Source organism: Montipora capricornis, chromosome 2 (genome assembly GCF_036669925.1).
Source record: "Montipora capricornis isolate CH-2021 chromosome 2, ASM3666992v2, whole genome shotgun sequence".
Taxonomy (NCBI): Eukaryota; Metazoa; Cnidaria; class Anthozoa; order Scleractinia; family Acroporidae; genus Montipora; species Montipora capricornis.
Window position 1 is genome coordinate 582747 of NC_090884.1, and position 20572 is coordinate 603318.

General features: G+C 41.2%; 1 protein-coding gene across 1 annotated transcript; it reads right to left on the reverse strand.

Moving 5' to 3' along the window:
• Positions 1-640: 640 nt before the first annotated feature.
• Positions 641-16528, reverse strand: LOC138032463 (spondin-1-like). The gene is made up of 5 exons (XM_068880144.1): positions 15189-16528; positions 3104-3293; positions 2469-2642; positions 1589-1808; positions 641-1011 (listed from the first exon to the last, which is right to left on the reverse strand). Exons 1-5 carry the CDS (start codon positions 15605-15607, stop codon positions 641-643), a joined length of 1374 nt encoding a protein of 457 aa, XP_068736245.1. The 5' UTR covers positions 15608-16528.
• Positions 16529-20572: the final 4044 nt, after the last annotated feature.

The following is a 20572-nucleotide window of genomic DNA, read 5'->3' on the forward strand; positions in this document are numbered from 1 at the left end:
GCTCGCGTTGAAATTAGTTTATTTTTTCTCTTGGGGTGTTTTTCTTGTAAACCAATTTTAATCTTAATGGTAATCTTCTTTTCCTTGAAGAGTACTGTAAAACCTCTTTCTTTAAAAAAGTTACCTTACGACTGAGGCAACGCACAGCTTTCAACAGTCTCTAATTTTATCGAATCGTTATCCTATAATGATAGTACGCAGCTTTTGAAGTGCTAAGGGTTAAAGTTAACAGTCCATTGCTTTTGTGAAATTTTCACCTTTGTGTATTGCTACTAATCTAGAGAGTCGTTTTACTAACTATTCTTCGTCTATTCTTCTTCGCTTAACAAACTACGTCTGTCCCATCTCTCCAGAAAATGTGCAAGGCCTAGCGGTGATGTTTTGAAAAACGCTTGTGACGTTGGCAGCCACCTAACTCAAGGAGACGATACGGAGTTCTGGAACATGAAGATGTAGGAACGACCAGTCATAAAGGATGTTGATATTCACGTGGGATACTTGGAGGAGGCGGCGTAAAAACATGGTTAGGCAAGGAAAGAACTTTGTATTTCCTCAGTTCTAATGCATGACACTTCACAACCTCTCTCCATAATATAATCAAGTCTTATAGGCATATATCATTCGCAATGGGTAAGACATGCTATCGCTCGCAGTGCCAGTCCAACTCAAACCTGACATTCATCCCTAGCCTTTCAGTATCACAAAAATATTTTTCTAGCTCATAACAACCTACCACACAATCTCTGTTGTCCCTATAATCAGTACACTGCCGTCTCTCAGACCTTGTTCCGCATGCTTTGCCGCGGCATACCGCTTGTGTAATAATACTGCGTTGTCGGGTAGACCATCCGCTTCCACAGCCGTTACTGCAGAGCGACCAGGCCGACCAAGAAGACATCACACAGTCTCTGTTGTTGTATTGAGAACAGGAAGTTGTCTGCCGCAAAGATGGGCAAGATCTACCATTACAGTACGGTTGAACCGTAACTCGGCGCGTTCGTGTCCTCGATCCTGAAAACCAAAAAAACAATTTAAGGCCATGAATACCAGATTTTTTAACATTTTGGTCTTGAAATTTAAATCTGGTTTAAATCAGGGTAACTTCGACTAGAGAGAAGCTGTTGTGATCTCAAACTTTGATTCTTGATAAACAGATTTCTTACGTGCAACTTATGAACAAATGAAAGGAACTGCATGAACTAATGTAACGCAAATCTAAACGCAAGATCCTACGCAATCAATGGAAAATATCTCGTTTCCTTGGACTTTTGGTCCCGCTTACGTTTGGCATTCACACGGGCGAATTGCGGTTCGCGGACACAAATGTAACCGAAAGATAAAACACACTTGTTTCACAACAGCAAAGTTGCTATTAAGTTGGTGTAACTTTTCCTGGAATTGCGTCGTGGGTCGGTATGCCTTTGTTCTCGCTCTTGGACTTTGCACTCGACGGAGCTAATTCAGTTGAGGTCATGAACAGGCGGCTTGTACAAGAGATGTACTGTGGATGGCTTTGGAAGAGACGGAAAATTTATAAGACTTTATTCTGAGACGATCGCGACGTGCTTTTGCACATCTAAAAACCCACCTGTACCACAAGTGGTAGAGCAATGACTCCACCCAGTCCACGACGACACCACGCAGTTCACTGGGCAGCAACTATGGGTGCAAGAGCGCGTTTGCCTTGACGCGGGACACGCAGAGCTGCAGTAAGGTCTGGTGACTATAGAACGACTCCGAGATTGAGTTCCAGCACCACATTTACCATTGGTTGGCGTACATGAAGTCCACGAGCCCCAGGAACTCATCTAAAAAAGAAAGAGAATGCAGTGAAGTGATATCAGTGTCAATGGTTTGAAATGACAAGGGGTAATATCTTAATGTACTGTGGTTGTCCCGGTGAAGGTAGTTTCTTAACTGAAGATTCTGTTGTTGAGAGGCTTTGTGATGACCGACAGCGACCAACCTCGTTCCCAGAGCTCTTTCGCTGAGGAGAGGGCGGGAGAAGCCCTGGAAAGGAGATTGGGCAGAGTCGACGATAATGATGATGATGACCAGTTAGCTCGGTTGGAATAGCACTCGACTTTGGTGCGGGAGGTCGTGAATTCGAGAGACGCTCGAGAGAGTGTTGCCTTTGTAATGACATTTGCAACTGGTTAGACTTTCTGGTCTTCTCAGATAAGGATAATACGCCGTAGACCCCGTCTCACATCACTTGTGTGGGACATCAAAGAACCCACACGCTGTTCGAGAAGAGTGCCCGGTGTGGTAGTCTCTCAATCACTCTGTTCCGCTCTAGGAACCTATGAATTCTACTTGTTATTCAGTAAAGATCTTGCAAACTGCGCGGCTTTTATTTCCGTTAAAATCACGTTGTACGTTGGTCCTGAAAAGCCTCTAAAGGACTTCCTTCCTTCCTTCATTGTTTATTCAAACTAGTTCTGAAGAGATACAAATAGCCGAAATACCTTGCATGGTATGGGAACAGGAGTACACCGTGATGTTTCAGTCAGAGAAGGACACGCGGAACCACCACAACTGGGATTACGAGTAACACGTCTTGTTCTTCTCTTTGTACCACTGTTCACACTGCATCGACCGGTCGGAGCGGAACAAGATCCCCAGGATGTCCAACCGCTGACCTGTTAATAACAAGCAGGCGAGGATAAAGAATCGGTTTGACACGTGGAATTTTAGTCTGGGAGCTCCAGTAAGAGACGCGTTTGAGCCTGGGACGGAGACCGGAAGTGGGCATTTTTTACGCCAGAACAGTGGTCTCTCCCATATTTTAAGCTAATCCGGTCTGATTGAAAAAAACAACACTAATATTCTAAATGTGGCAGTGTCAAGACAAGTGAAAAGGAAAAATTCTCACTTCGTTGAAGGTTAAGAAATTTAATGCGTATGTTCACAATCACAAATTTTCATTCTGTCTCTCTAAACGAAAATCATCGAGGGAGAACTGAAAACTATCATGCTAGACAGCAAATAAGAAATTAATTATTGCAAAGAAAACGTTCCGGCCGCCTATACGAGATCAGTATAAGCGACATAATTTTTCTTTATGCGGTTAATTAATACTGATAGGTATACTAATGCCTACCAGGCAGTCCCTTCGGCAACAAGGTCCACGGCAAGGTTTGGTCTCCCTAAGTGTCGGACATGGTGTACCTCTGCAACGCGGTTGGGTCCTGACTGTCCTGGTCCGCGCTTGGTAGCCATTTTGCTCGCAAGCCGCAATACAGCTTCCCCAGCTCGACCAACTGTTTATAGCACAGTTCACGGGGCAGCACCTGGGAAAAAAAAAAAAACAATCACAAGATTTCAAAGCTATAATGCGCTGTACCAAACCAAGAAACGCCATTATACATGGAAGAACAATCTCCCCTCGAGTTTGTTGGCTTTCTTTGGGGACTACTTTTTCCCATCTGTCGCCATTTCTTAATGAAGTTCAATCAGGATGTTTTTAGTATCCAGCGTGGAACAATTCTCCAATGCATTGTCGACTTGGCGAGCAAATTCCTTCTCGTGCGAGAGCTTGCTCAACCTACTTTTATCTTTCCGCGCAGAAAATTGCCACAGTAAACTTTGAGGTTTGTTTATGTTTCTTCGTATGTTAAGCTTTGAGAAAATGCACTTGGAAAGTTGAAGAGCACTCAAGAAGTGGGATGTTCTTAACTCTTCTCAGACAATTTTTCTCTTGTTCTCCGAATTTTGGGTTTCAAGTGCATTCTCACTTGAATCATGAACCCGAAATTGTTGTTGTAGTAGTTTGATTGATAGACTCATCCAACACCACTTACAACACACATTGAATGTCTTGTTGGTGAAGTTCATTGTTTAAATAACTTACTTAAACACATGGCACATTGTATTCATGAATTCTCGTTTTCACACACTGACTGATCGCTACGCTTTCCGCTCGTGTCCTACCCGAAGCAGTAAGTTGGGAGCTTTAGCAACGACAACGGCGACGGCAACGAGAACGTCAAAAAATTGCATATTTAGTGGCCAAAAAGAATAGCTTTGCACGTTCTGCACGTGCGTGTTTCATTTTCGCCCATTTCTTTGCCGTCGTCAGCAAAACAACAACTTGAAATGGCCAAATTTGAGGTTTTACGGAGGGCGTCAGCACTTGGAGAGAAAGTTTCATTTTCTCCCCTAAATTGAGCGTGACTGGAATTTATGTTTTGAGATGACGTTCACGTTGCCGTTCCCGTCGTCGTTGCTAAAGTTCCCTAGTGAGCAAAATAACAACTCCGCAGTTCTGTTCAGCGCAAACGGTTGCGTTATCGCGATTGTAATCAGATCCACCGACCATTCAATCAATAAATCATTGAAATCACAATCTAGCGATTGGGGACACATCCAGGCCAGAACACCGTGCCCTGCTAGCCATTAGGGAACTTAAGCAACGACGACGGCGACGGCACCGAGAACGTCATCTCAAAATATAAATTCGCGTCATTGTAATCACTTTGTAAACATGTCAACCCTTCTTATATGACAAGGGTGTGGTAGTTCCTCAAAAATGACATTGGTCGGAACGACGCTTAATTTAGGGGAGAAAATGAAACTTTATCATCAAGTGCTGACGTTCTCCTTAAAACCTAAAATTTGACTATTTCACGTTGTTGTTTTGCTGACGACGGCAAAGAAATGGACAAAAGTGAAAAACGCACAAGCAGGGCGTGCAAGTTGTATTTGCCCACTAAATACGCACATTTGTGACGTTCTCGTTACCGTTGCCGTTGTCGTTGCTTAAGTTCCCTATTATCTAATAGTGTGTGAGATCATTAACGTCACACAGAGTTAATAGATACAGTTGTGTGCTTAGTTCCCTGGCCCTTAAATGAAAGTGAGGCTAGTGTTGACCTTGTTACGATACAGACCTCCCTCCTTTTGTTATGTTAATGATGTTGTTGTCATGCTAATTAGTAAGAATTTACATAAGAAAGGCAGTGAGGTTTCTATCAAAACAAGGTCAACTCCAGCCTCACTTTCATTCACAGGCCAGGTAACTAAGCACGCAACTGTAAAATGGACTATGAACAGTGGTCGCACGGTGAGATGGTCTTATAGTCTTTCAGATGACATTACAAAGCTCGGTTATTTAAAGAAACTGAGTGTCTGTCTGGCCGGAGAAAAACTCACGGCCTCCCGCACGCCAGTCCAATGCTGACCAAATCGGTGAGCCAAGGTTGATTAATATTCTTGATCAACTGTTTCCTCTTTCCTTGACAACTTCACGACAACTTCACCTGACACATCTCAATTTGCACTCGATATTCGGAGATATTGAGGACTGCAAACTTCCCGAAAACGCTTTCTTTAACACTTTAAGGGAATTCAAAACTAAAAACCGTTTTAAAGCCATGAACACCAATTCCAAAATGCGTTTCTTTCTTCAAGACAACTTAAAGTAATGATTCCGCCCCTTGCATGACGTAAACGCTAACATAAAATCCTTCTTAAAAAAGACTATTAGGAATTATTTTTTTTTGCTGAGAATTTAGCCATTAGCATTAACAAGTAAAGCCAAAAAAAACTTTGACCGTGTTTTTGCACACAGACTGAGCCGCCGTTTAGAAAAGGCGGTAACTTGGAGATGTTCCACGAGGACAATGGATACTTCTGTTAACACGTTGTTATGTGATCGTTTGCTTTGTCCAAATTTGCGTGCGTGTTAAAAAAACAGCGGAAGAAAGTGGGGATCAAGGAAGTTGCCATGAAGTAGCTTTCAGGCTTTATGGCATATAATATTGATTTTACTCGAGCACGTATTAAAAGGATAAGAAAAATAAAACACGGACCCGCTATCCAAACTAAACATCTCAAAAACGATGATAACGTGCACGTGACTTATATCACGAAGGTCGTGAAGCGATCGGCAACGGGTTGCAAATCCATTTTCCTGTATTAATTGCGTGGTGGATAATTTTTTAACCCTTTCTTAATGTTGAAGTTGCTTATATAATGAGACTGTATTGAGTTTCCTCCTGAAACGTTCGTTCAACTGAACTGCGTCATTTGAAATTAATAGCCCTTATGCGTGATGACATCTGACTACCTGATTCCACCACCAAGCCTTGAATTAGAAAATCAAACTTGAAAATTTTAGCACGAAGGCTAAATCCCAAACGAGCAAACTTGTAGACGATGTGAATAATTTTGTGCAAACAAGGTTTGGTTGTGAAATTAGCTGGTCAGACGTCATCACGCATAAGGCCTATTGCTGCAGATTGCATAAAACTCATGACAGAAATGCGGCAATCTCGCATTGTGCTCTGGAATTTGTACTTTGTCCCTTGATATCCGCTCCATTATTTGTTTAAAATCTTGCAGATCCTATTTATAACAATCCTTTATGCTCTTAGCGCCCAAACCTCTGGCGGCGTCTCATTTCTTTGGTCAACGAAGACAGTGGACCGCTTCAGCTTAGAAAAATTAGAGATACGATTGGCAATACACTTCGGCCCCTGGTGCACAGGAAAGCGAAGCTCTGTGGGCGGTGACCTCTTCGGTCACTCATGACAACTTCTTAACCTTATGAAAGGTTAGTCCAAACTGTCCCTGTAACTTTGACAAGACCAGTCATTCAGCTGTTAGGCAGCACTCACTCGGCAGGTAGATTCTATTCGTTTAGCACGTGGCAAAATATCATCCTGCCTTGTGCTAAAATTTTCCACATACGAGGTTGTAACTCAATATGCTTTTAAATTCATTTTCATATTAAAAAAAAAGAGCCGCTCGTTTGTGGAACCTCATAAAATGTCGATTACAAAGACTGCATTTTTTCACTGATTTCGCGAAATATTTTCTTTTTGCTCGAAAAACGATAACTTCCGATGCGGAAATGAATTTTCGTAACATGGTCCAGCATTGCAACATGAAATTCTGCTTGTAGCTCCAGGCAATGGTTACGTAAATACAATACAAAATGCGGCATTCAGCGCCAGGTAGCTAAGGGAATCGTAAGATAAGTGAACAGTTTTATGGACTGGACTTGGAATCTCAAGGAGACGTTTTACAAAAAGTATAGCTGAGAATTGTTCGAGTTACAAGTCTGTATTTCAAAGCACAAAGAAAGTAAAGCATAATTAGTTTCTAAAGTGAAAACGGTTAATAAATTAAGCCCACACTGGCCTCTCAACTTACACGCCTGTATTGCAGCTTTGCGTTTGGGTTTGCTTGCCCGGACAAGCTGAACCACCGCACGAAGGATACCGGGTAACACGCAAAGTGCGTTTTTGTGTAGAAATCCCACAGCCGCTACACGACGACCAAGCATTCCAACTCCATTGGCAGCTGATAGGACAGCACTGCGTGTTGCAAAACCTGGTTTGTCTCAAAATAACGTTACAAGTTCCACCGCATATCGCTTGAACAGCGATTCCTCTGGTGCGGTACTGTGTACCTCTGCCACACGACCTTGTGCAGGAACTCCATCGTTTACCATTCCAACTTTCCGGCGTACAGTTTCTGTAACAACGCCTTCGTCTTCTGCGACGCCATGAAGCGACGGATACCAGAAATACACTCAAAACGAGAAGAACCGCAAAGAGCGAAGAGAGTTTCATAGAGACCAGAGGATGGAACCACTTAAAAATCTAGAGAGCTGAATGGAGTAGTCGTTGCCATATATAGCGTCATCGTTGAATGGGTAATTCTATCTGTGGGAGTCACAAATCGCGCGGAAATATTGACCATATGCCCTAGCTTAACAAGTCGTTTGCAAATTATACAGAATTTGCAATGACTATACTATAGTAGTTGACTATAGAGCCACTTTTTAATTTTTTTGCGAAATACCTATTTAAAGCAAAATATTGATTAAAGAAAAGAGGAAAATGGCATTTTTCGTTTGTTGTCTGGCATACGTGACACTTTTTCTGAATGGAAGCCGCCTTAACTGTCATCACTCCATTATAAATGTTGCAAGGAAATCACTGATCGCCAAGCTAAATAATTAACATCAAAACTAAACATTTTCAAAGTTAAGTGCTCATATCTCCTGGAATCTATTAAAGATTGTGTTTTCGGAAAAATTTACACTTCATCTTAATCTGCCAGTTTTACATATCTTCAAATAAAAAAGACTCGTGTATTCGAATCAGTCCAAGACACGGCACCCCAGCTGAATACAATTTTCATTCAGATCAATCTAAAACACAACTTAGCAATATTTAGCGCACAGCTAAGACAGATACTTTTAAAGGGCGGTTTCCCTTACCCAAAGTCAAAGTGTAAAAAGTATTTTTCGTAGACGGTCGGTCGTCCAGGTTTTTTTTTTTAAAACCTCTCCCCAAACAGAATAATAATAGAAAATAGAGATTGTTATCAAATCCCTCCAATGAGTTCTGTCGTAATCTTGTACCTTTGCCAGACTGCTATTTTCATTAGTCCCTGTGACTTGTACAATCTTGTAGCTTCATCTATTGTTTCGTTCTCCAATCACATACCGCGTCTGGAAAGCTACAGGGAAGGGGCGAAATGTCCATATACGCATGTACGCCCGTGCGTACAGCTCAAATCCGGGAATCCTTATTCCGTGGAGGCATTATTTTTTTTTAGTCATTATAAAATCGGGCCAAGTTTTTAAAATTTCGAATTAAACTGGTGTCTCTGTGTGTGAGTATTTCCAGTACCTTTTCATTAATCCATAGAGGCCTGGCCAATTAAACGGATCCAACATCATCCAACATTGTTGGACGCTGTTGAGAAGCGTCGAAAGAGGTGACCAAACGAATGCAACCTGTTGAATCCAGAATTTTGGACTCAAGAGTCTGGAACCAAAATCTAACCAGAATCCTTAGAAAACAAACTCTGGCCATGTTGGCATTTTCAAGTTCCTTATAAATCATCAATAGAGTCACTTTCTGTGATAGCAAGAGGACGGCTCAGTCCAGAATCTGGGAATTGCAACAGCAAATGCCCGGTCTCCAAAGGTCTTGCAATGGGGAGTAGCGTCCAGGGGTCTTGACTTCCAAAAGATCCTGCAGATACATTGGCGCCATGCCCAAGAAGGGCTATCTGTTCGAAGAGAGATTGCTTCAGCTTTCGTCGCTCAGACATTCAAGACTTTGTGCGTTCACCATTCCGTAGCTTGAACTGACGTGGCAACGCGCGAAACAGATGCAACGAATTAACCATCACCATGGATACCGATAGCCGCAGCGCACGCGCGCGTGCAACACTGTTGAATGGGATGGCCGAACGAATGCAACACTGTTGTTCACACCTTAGAACAAAAGAAACGTTGGATGATGTTGAAGACGATGTTTGATGGAAATCAAACTTCGTTCAACAACTTCCAACATCATACAGCATGGTGGCCAAACGAGTGCAACATGTTCGATTCAACAATGTTGGATGATGTTACACTAGCATGTTCAGTGGACCCGTTTGGCCAGACCTTAACAGCAAGAAACTTAATAGTGGACGAAAGCAAAAAAAAAAAAAAAACTCTACCCTTCGAAGCCCTCACACAGTGTCAGTCTTCAGTATCACCAGTCCCCCAGTTCCCTGTTATTTTTTCAGGATATGTTATGATAATTACGATGATGATGTTATAACAGAGTTTGCGACGTCTTGCCCTTTGCTTGTACTGTGAACCCCTTGTTTGTGTTGTAGCTTGTTGCAGAGAAAACTCGGCAGATGGGTAAAAGAAACAATTAACTACCGTGACTGCATTTTTCTTCGCATTTATTTTATTGAATGTCCTTCGAAAATAGTCGGGAATGGCATTCCGAGACTCTAAATTTCAAAATTTTCTAGATGCACATGCCTCCAGACTCCCCTGCTTTGGAGCACCGTCGTCGCTCGAAACATTTTTCGTGTGCGTACACCTTCAAAATCTCACGCCGCCCCTGCAGGGTCTCATGTCACGTCATATCTATTGAGCGAAGGTTCGAGATTTAGATGTGTCAGGATTTAATCGCTGCCACCAGTACATTTCATTTCTTGGTACTTATCGGTCTCGGGAATCACTAGTCGTTTATGAGAGACAATTTAATAGATAGTTCCAATCCCGCACCCATTTATACACTTTTATCAATATATTGGAAAGACTTAAAGAGCTGTAACCCGTATAACTGCGTCAATTACGAGAATAATCCTTTGAAACTCGAAAGACAGGTTCACACAGGCAAGTCGAGTCCTGAAACTGAATCCCCTAAATTGACACTATTATTTATATTAAAACATCATTCCATTTATTTTTTCCTTCCTTTTCATTTTCCGAGAGCCCACCACGTGACCTGTAAATAACTGCCTACAAATAATTGTTTTGCTGCAAATAATATCCTGCTTATGCGTAATTGAAACCACGCTCTTGTGTGAAAATTAAAATAGCAGATCGCTTTCCTGAGCTTTCAGAAAGTGATTTAATTGTTGGGAATTGTGAAAAAACGAACTCAGTCCATCGAATGATAAGAAAATTTAATTATTGATCTCCTCGCCACTGACAAATCCCGATATTTTTTTCAAAAGTGCGGGCTATGGACGAAAGAGCGGAAAAATCATCCTCGCACTTATCTCATTTCTCTCAATTTCACTTATTTTAGGCAAACACAAACCAGCACAACCAGCTTTTGAAAAATCAACACTGAAGCAGGAAGTTTTATAAACGTAAGACAACACCTTGTCGAATATAGAAAATGCTGAGAAAGGGAATCATTAAGCTGAACATTAAATTAAAATAACCATAGACAAATTTGAGAATTTTGTTTAAGATTTGCTCTCCTTACCCCAGAAATACGTTGTACTTCATTTAAAATTAAGGCCGGGTATTTTCAGGCATCAGGAGAAAACAAGGAACTATAATGACCAACTTACACCCCAGTGTTACAACTTCGCGTCTGAGTCCGAGTGCTTGGACAACTGGTTCCACCACAACTAGGGTTTCGCAGAATTCTCATTGTTCGACGTTGCGTCGACATTCCGCAGCCTGAACAAGAGCTCCAGGAATTCCACGTATACGAGCAACTTACGGGACAGCATCTATTGTAACAGCGCGCATATCTCCTTCTTTGAGAGCTCCAAGAAGATGGACAACTTGTTCCACCACACCTCGGATGGGTTTGAATACCCCTTTGCTGGAGAACTGTTCCATATCCACAAGTTCGGGAGCATGATCCGGCGTTTGTCCACGAACTCTGAAGAACGCAATTTTGTCTTGCACAATACCGTCTGCGGCGTCGCCGTCGCCGTCGCCAGCCCCACGATCCCAGGGGACCCATTAAAAGAGTCAAAGACACGAAAAGAACCAAAAACGCATAAAACTGTTTCTTCATGATGAACTGTTAACGAACGAAGTAAAGTGCGCAACGAAAAAGGAAGTTAAACTCGATACTCTTTATTTTAGTTTCACGGTTAAACATGTCCCCCCACCTTTGACCTTAGGGGTTCAAATTTTACGAAAGATTAAGGCTCACCACAGGATACCATAGGGTTAAAACATACGTAAATTCTTCGAGTGCTGGGGTTTGTACACTCACTGTAAATCATACAATTGTAACGAGACCAACAATTTCTCTTCGCATTCTTACACGACAAGGCTCCCCAAACACGGCTAATGAGACTCAAGTACGCTGGGACCTTTATTGTCAGTAGGGATTTAGTTGCGAAATTAATTAATAGCATTGGGGTAAAATAAACTGGATGTCACTCTTGGTTAAGTTTTTGGCTTTCACTAAATAGGCGGTTGCTTGAACTGTTTTTGCAAGATTAGATGAATACCAAGCGAATGTCGTAAACTTCCGCGAGATTTCCGTCAAGAGATGGTTTGCAACCAATCTCTGAACACACGGATAACAATGTTGCAATGTACAACTGCTGGTGGACGAACAAAAGGAGCTAATTTTTCACCCACCAACATGGCGCAGATGACGTAACGTGAAAAACCACCCGTAGGCAGCTTAACCAAAGACAATGGCAATGATCACGACAACGTTGTCTATTTCTATGTCGTTCGGCGAGGAAAGTATGTCTCAACATTCCAGGAATAAAATTGGCATGAACGTTGAGGGTGTTTGGGAGAAAATTGAAAATGTATCGTCAAATGCTTCATTTTTTTAGTATCCTCCATACAATTTCAAATTTGGTCATTTCACATCGTTGTCTTCGTTGCGAGGACACGAACAGCAAACAAAGGTACCAAAATGTAAAACGTACGTGCTAGGAGTGTAGAGCTATTTTTTTTTCTGATCAATTAAGGCTAATTCTCATAGTTGTCGTCACCCTCCCTGCTTACTTAGCTATTGTAGCTCCCTAATAATTTTCGGCCGACCACCGACACGCGTTTTGCGCGCGAAAGAAAAACAACAAGTGTAGCGACAAGTTATAGAGATCACGTTCGACAAACAAGATTCTGGTTGTTACATAGATTAGTAAATTGTATTAGCAAGGCACAGGATTTGCGAAATACCGAAATGGTTGTTTTCTTGCGCAAGAGTACTCTATTTGTTTTGATATTTGATCATCCCTCTCCAACTGACGACAAAAGGATGACATGACTTTTCTCATCTTCGAATGATTTTATAAAATTCGTATTAGTTACAAAAGTGACCTTAAGAGGTCATTAAAGGACTACCTAATATTGTTAGCTTCAACATAAATGTAAATTTCTACCAAATTTAACAGGGAAATTAATATAATTAGAGAACAAACAAATGAATCCCCACGTTCCCATAAACTTAGCATGATGGATAACACTTTTATAGCAAGATTTAGTAGTATTGAAAATCTAAAAATCTAAGTCGATCATTGCGTGTCTAAGTGGAGCTCTGGTTTGTCATGGAAACTGTTGGAGTTTGAAATGCGGAGTTCAGCATCTTTGTGGGCTTAATTTAATGTTACGTACGATAATTTTCAGATTTTCGCTTGTCTTATGTAGACTAAACCCGTGGAGACTTGCTAGGGGCTGGTTTCCGCCTCCGTTGTCCAAACGCCGAGATAAAGAACACTCCACCCACTTTTTTGCCCAGTCCTCCCCGCCCCTGCTCATTGGAGGTCACGCGATTTCGAGACGGTGTCGATTTTCTAGCGCGAGTTGTACCAGGCACTTTTGAGTGTTTTAAAAAATCTCTTAATCTGATCGACATGCATGGGCAAAGCAACTTTGAGGTGGACAAAAATGCTTTGCACGCAAGTGTAAATACTTACATAGAATCCAAAAAAAAAAAAGAAAAAAAAAATATATATATATATTTGAGAGACTTGCCGACTCCGTTTAAACCATTTCTTAAGCAGTTCTCGGTTGCGTTCTGAGATCAGCTTCCATTTTCTGTAAACTACTCAAAAAATAGAGAAATTTAGAATCGGCATAGGCCAGACTGAACTGAACTTGCATTATAGTAGTTTATTTCTTACTTGTTGGCTCGAGATATCGAACAATTTTCTGAGTAGAGGAGCGAGATAATTTAGAAGGAGAATTTGCGTGCTTTTATCACAAGAACTGCAGCCTGCCGTTTACCGGTGTCGATTCACGTAAAAGCGATGCTAATGATAAGTTGCAATACTCAAGAGATCGTTTTCATAAGTCCGTGAGAATACTGTTGCAAATTTGTTTAATTGCAGGCGTCATTCTCTCTTGCATGGTATTCGTTTAACCGTGATTTTTAACAGACGGAAATGTCAACTGGAGAGAGAAGATTCTTCCTTCTTCATTTCTCTCCCCTCCCTTCCCCTCCCAAATGACCAGGTATTCGTTCCCTCCCCTCCCTTTCTTATCCCTAAAATCCATGCGTTGATTGCGTGAATATTTCAGTCAAAAAACGATACAAACCTGTAACTGTTGATGCTGATGAAAGTGGGTTATTGACAGTCGTGCACAAAGTCTCTTATCTTTACCAACTCTAACGCTAATTGGCTCTTTAAATAGGGGCGGAAGACCCTTGATGATTACTAGAAAGAGCTATTAGTGCCGCCTGCTTCCTTCAAGGATCTTAAGAATTCTGTCGAGCAACGATCCCAGCTCGTGCATCATCTACTTGACTAGTACTGAAAAAAGGTCATAAAACCTACTAATTCCTAATCTCAATGACCTTCCTCTTTTTCACAAACGTGTTCCTCGAGTGCTCTTGATTTCCGCCAGGGGAAAGTCATTGATTTTACGAAATATCCATTATGCACTTTTGTGTCTGTTTATATAAACTAACGTTATGTATAACTTTACATCTCGGCAAAGAAGTTTACATAAACTAATTATAGTTATTTTGAAAATAAACGTTACTGGGGGAAAAACAGGGTCACCCAACGTCAATTTTCGGAAAATATCTGTTCGGAAGATGATTTGAGATCAGCTAGGAAATCCGAAAAGATGAAAAGTTTTTAGGGGATAAAAATATGCCTACAGTATATCTACCATTTAAATACTAAAATACGTTTAACAATGCTATGTTTAAGTGGTTTTGAACTATATTCTCGTTGGGTGCCCCTGGAAAAGGCACCGCAACTTCACTAGGGAGCTTACGAAACGAGGACGACGGCGGCTACGAGGACTTCATTTAAAAATACAAGTTCGCGTTATTTATATCACTACGAAACTATTTCATGTCGTTTCGCCTTAAAAATGTGTAGTAACTGTCGAGGAATTGAACTGGTATGAGTGAGTTGGAAGCGTAGAGAGAGAATTGAAAATTCATCGTCATGTGCTAACGTCCTCCACAGAACCTTGAATTTGGTCATTTCACGTCGTCATTTAGGAGATGACGGCAAAGAAATGTACCAAAATGTAAAACGCGCGTGCAGAGCGTGCAGAGCCATTGTTTTTGCTCACTAAATCCATTGTTTTGTAGTGTCGTCGTTGCCGTCGGCGTCGTCGTTTAGTAAGCTCCCTAATATGATCCCGCGCCGACTTGATCGAGTTTTCCTTGGACGATCAGTTTAGCAAGTGCTCGTTTGCGTGAATGTGGGTCTAAAAACTCAGTAAGTTGCTTTATTAATACAAATGCAAAACGTTTAGTAAAGGTAGACTCAGTTACTAGTTCCTTACCTCCCGGGGAAGGAAATAGATAATTTGTCAGTCTCAAATCCACAAAATCATAGGCCGGAAAACAATTGTGTTTGCCTCTGTTTTATCATGCGATGAACTCGACGAGCTGTTTTTCTTTACAAGAGGATTGGGAACACGGAGCACGCTATACACGACCTTAGTTATAACTGAACTCAAGAAAAATATTACTTACACTTTGGTATCACAGGATCTTGTCTGTGTGCCAGGACAAGGTCTTCCGTTGCAAGAGTTTCGCCTATGGATTCTTGGCGTCCGAGAATGACTAGATATTCCACATCCCGTGCAAAGGCTCCAAGCATTCCAAGAATACGAACAATCGACTGGACAACAGTTTGCATTGCAAGTGATCGTTTCTGTTAAATGGTAGGAACACCCCCCTCCGCAATACTCTGTTACTGTTTTTCGTCTTGTGCGGGACTTTGTTCCTCCACCGCACGATTTGCTACATGAGCTCCACGCACCCCAACTGCCGACTTGACAATGCCTTACTGAGCAACTGCGTCTTCGACGGCTCCACCAGGCATTGGAAGAGGACGTCAAAAACACAGTTACGATTACCAGCTCCAGCAATACTACAGGATATCTTACCATGCTTGGCCGAGAGAGTCATGCAGCATCAGTTTAATTTGTTTATCCCTCTCTTTTAAGCCCAAGTACTTCGTGTTTACTTTGCAAAGCGATATATATTTATTTTCTCGGAAGGCCTAGGAACTCTAGCCTTATTACCTCACTTGTAAAAACTATCAAAAGTATGCCAAATACTTGGGAGAAGAAAATTGTTTGTTCATAACTTGTGTGACCTATTTTAAAACCCAAAAAGACATCTATGAAGTTTCATTGGCACGTGTAACATCACGAGGATAAAGAGGACTTCCGTCGAAAAACCAATTTAAATTTCAACTACAGATTTCTTTAAAATGAAAAGCAATTACTGACCGGAAGGGTTAAAACTTGTGGAAAATGATCGCAGCTGAACTTTTCGGAGATCGGCGGGAAGTGTTATCTAAATGAAAATATTTACTTTAACCCGAGAGGAAGGAGAACTCAAGGGCACCCAACGAGAATATAGTTCAAACCCACTTAAACATAGCATTGTTAAACGTATTTTGATACTTAAATGATAGATATAGGCATATTTTTATCCCCTATAAAGTTTTCATCTTTTCGAATTTCCTAGCTGAAAATCTAGTGATCCGAAAATTATAGGAATCAAAACTTACTTTTTCGAAAATTTCAACCAGAAAAAAGGCTCCCGAAAATTCTAGGTGACCTTTTTAGGGTAAAAATCCGTTTAAAATGGGCAATTATATCATTTTTTACATGTTCGAAAATCCTAGGACAGGCAGGCAAGCAAGAAATTTTACAACAAATGTTCCGAAAATTCTAGATCTTAAATCATCTTCCGAATAGATATTTTCCGAAAATTGACGTTGGGTGCCCCTGAGAACTGCGGCTGACCTAGTACGGTGAGAAGGAAAGCAGTCTTTTATATTAAATATCATGAATATTTATATAAAACGGCTTGATCTCGAGAACGAAGCTACAAGGTTTGGAACTATTTCCAAGTCAATTTATATTTTAACTCGCACAAATATTATTTACAGAGAAAAATATTAAGACAATTTCAAGTTCTAAAAACAGCGTAATCACAAATAAGTAAATTACAACAATTGTGAGGGATTTATAATTCTTAAGTTTCTGCTTACCCCGTATCACGCTTTATGAATCGCAAAAATTCCAAAGCGGGGCATTAGGCAACCAATGGCCGTCATAAAATTTTAGGGGAGTGGTGGGGACATGAGCGTGCTTCCACCTTCTCTACACGTACATTTGAGGGAAATCCTTATTTTTAGGGAGGGGGGGGGGGGTCTTTCGAAAAAATATTCAAATATAAAATACGAAGCTACAAGCCTCACTGAGTTTATTGCATGTCATGTCAAGGAAAGCAATGCAGTTCTCAACGAACAGGCTGATTTTATGCAAGAATAATTTAAGTCAACCTCTGATATAATTATTTAGCAGCTACTTGCAACTTAACCCTTCACTAGGCTTTGAATATGGTGCTCGATAAAGTAGCATATTATGCCATACTGTTATGGCCTTTATAAGTAAATGTCAGGCCATTTACCAGACTCTGTCATCAAAATTCGTCAAGAGAACTCAAATAAGTAAACTATTCCACACAGCATCCATTGCCGCACCGCAGTTAGATTGGGGATAAATTTGGCGACCCGACAATGGTCATAGTGTGAGACACTGTGGGAGAGTGGGCAGGGAGACGAAATAATAATTCGGTTTTTTACTTGCCCGTAGGTAACCTCGCCGCCTCGCACTTGCAAGATTCCCGATGTACTGCAGTTGAGCCAACTGCGATAATTATTGATGTGCACAAATCTTATATGCGTTGCGCATAATATATGCGGGCTTTTTGGTCAGCGGGTGAGCGCCCGGAAAGACGGTAAGTACTTTATGTATCCCTTATTATAATGTATTCAAATTATAAGGTATTTGTGTATCCCTTATTATAATGTATTTAAATTATAAGGTATTTAGACAAATACTCACCTGAACCCCAGTATTTAGTAAATAAACCCCTTGCGGCGGCTGATATATCGGAGGATAATGCCGAAGGCTTAAAGATTGTCCGAAAAGTGAACAGTTGGCCGAGAAGCAAAGCTTCGAGGCCAACTGTGAAATTTTGAGGACAATCTTTCAGCCGAGGGCATTATTCTCCAATATACCAGCAAGCCGGAAAGGGGTTTATTTATTTTATAACCCTCCGATTAATTGCTCAAGGAGAACGCACTTTATAGATTTAAAGGGGGAAAAAAGCCAGCTTTCGTTATGTGCATGGCGCGATTGCAGTTGACGTAATCAACAATTTAAACGCAAGTTGATTGGTTGGCTCGATTTTCACTTTACAGTAATTGGAGGAAATGATGACAGGTTGTCATGTCAAGTATGCTCTTTACAACGCCCCGAAGATCAGAAGCTCGGAAACGTAAATGAAAGCAAGGTTTTTTTTAAAGTGTTTTTGCAATTATAGAGGCCCTGTTAGGGGTAAATTCCGACAAGCGACATGGCCTTGAACCGGCGACATGATAGCCGTAAACTGGTGACGACCGACAGACTATTACAACGAATTAGCGAAAGCGACACAAATGTCAAGACTGACCGAAAGCGAATTTCAGAATTGTGAATGTACTGCGGACTGCGGAACATTTGCGCGAACACAATTCGTCGTAATTACTAATAATGATCATTGTTAACAAGAATGGCCAATTATGGCTAATAAGGGTCCAATAAAGGCGAACATCTCATTTTACTGCTGTTTTGATTGTTCATTTCATGTGATTGACGTATTCAGTGCATCACTCCCTTTGAGGACTTTTCCGCTTTGCGTATCATGTTCTCCCTGCATGACCCACGTGCGCACTCCATCAGTCTGTCAGAGAGATACTTTTTTCACTATTGATCGCGCTCATCTCGATGTTCCAAATCGTAAGCGAGTTATTGAAATACATCACTATCAGAGTCATAAGCGAGTCGTCGGAGTGCCGAACTTGTGCACGGTCAGAGTCACGTGACTGGTCTGTTCAACATCAGAGACCGCGCTAGTGTTTAACCCTTTGAAGTTTGCCGATTTTCATAACCAGTCCCCTCTACTAACTATGATTTTTCACAGACCTTTTGTAAACGCATGCCTTGCGGATAATGAATTGAATGGTTCGAGAATGGTCGATAATGTCCTTCCTCCTGGGTTATTATAGTTACAGAAAAGCACAGTCTGACAAATAAATCAGAGTTGAACTCGGAAGAAACATTAGACTCTTGCACTACCAAAATTGTAGAACCGCTATTATAGCTCGATTGCTTTGCCAGATTAGGCCTTTATTCACTTGTATAGTTTACTAGATGGAATTTCATTGACTTCAACAACTATTCCAAGTAGTCTGAATAAGTATTAAACATTAAAAAAGGTCTCAAAACCCTGGGCTTAAAAGTACTAAAGATAGAGGCCGTATGTTCCGTTGGCGTCGTTCCAGCGAATGGGGATTGTCAGAGGGGCAACGAGCTAAAATTTATTAATGAAATTCCGACTGGCGACACAAGAACGTTCCGAAATTACGACATAGCTAGCTGTGAAATTCAGACGGAGGACATGGGCACCCCCCCCTAACAGGGCCTCATTATATTGTTCGATGGTCAGTGGATGGTTAGTATTTTTAGGTGTCCTTTGGAGGAATGAAAATGAAATTACAGCCATGAAAGTTTGAGTGAGAAAAAACGGTGGCGGATGGACATTGAACGTTGAACCACGGACGCCCCAAGCTCATAACGCAGATATAGTGAAATCAGTACTCGCTTGAGAGTGTATAAAGTAGTACTGCTTTCACTATATCAGCAATGGCTAATGAATCGACACAAAACAAAACAAAGGTGAACAACATGTTTGAGGTAGGGAAAGTTTATTGCAAGAGGAAGACGTTCAGTTTTTCAACTTGACTTAATTTTTAACTCTTTTCACCATTAAACTTTCTTACTACATAATAGTTATGCATTGCAAAATCGCGTTATGAGCTTGGGGCGCCTGTGGTTGAACGAAGAATGGAGTCGAGTTTGCTGCTGAATCAAACGAGATCCTTCAAAAATCATTTGTTAGCCGACTGAAATTATTTGTCACGAATAATAGAAAAAAGCCTTTCTGTGTGGTCTATGTGGGGACCATGACAGAAACCAGTCCAACCCAACACGAATGGTTTTTTATGGTATTGCAGCTGTATGGCTTTCCTTCAACTTTTCACTGCGTAAAATATGCTGTATACGGACCCTTACTTGGGGTGTATACAGTCAGTATACATTGTGGTATACGGTAAGTATAAGGATGTGCAAGGTCTGTATAATAACCAGTATACGTCAGGGTATGCCAAGAAAATAGCAGGACCGTATACATATGTAGCATAATTCCTTATATTTCAGTATACATGTCAGTATACATTATGTATACTGTGTGAGTCATAAGGTATACTGGAATTGTATAGCAGGTATGTATACGGATTCTAATACTCTTTGGTGGATTCCTTATAGTTCAGGGTTCATATCAGTATATACTGCGAAAAGAAGGATATATACTGGGAGCGCCTACTGTACATGTGTTACGGACTCATATCTTTTTTTTGTTTTTACTCCTTGCATTCAGGACACTGCTTTTTATTCTCAAATGTAATATAGACATTATAATGTTACCCAACCTCCCACAATCTGAAATATAAATGGAATCTTGGGACCTAAATAGAGGGATAAAGGATGTTCAAGGCCGTGTAGATGTAGCGGGAGAGGTGTTAGGCCCCGTTGAGACTAGATGACCGTTCAACCACACCTTGTCCGGGCACTAAACTGGAAGTTGTTCAGACACCCCAGTTCTAACAATGCAATTATTTCTTTCTTCGTCCACTTTGCACCGGCCACCGTTGTCGTGACTGAAACGCAGGGAAGCAGGGGAGAAAGCTCGGGAACTGACGAAAGCGTGTTCAGACAAGTACCCGTTCCTGGTAA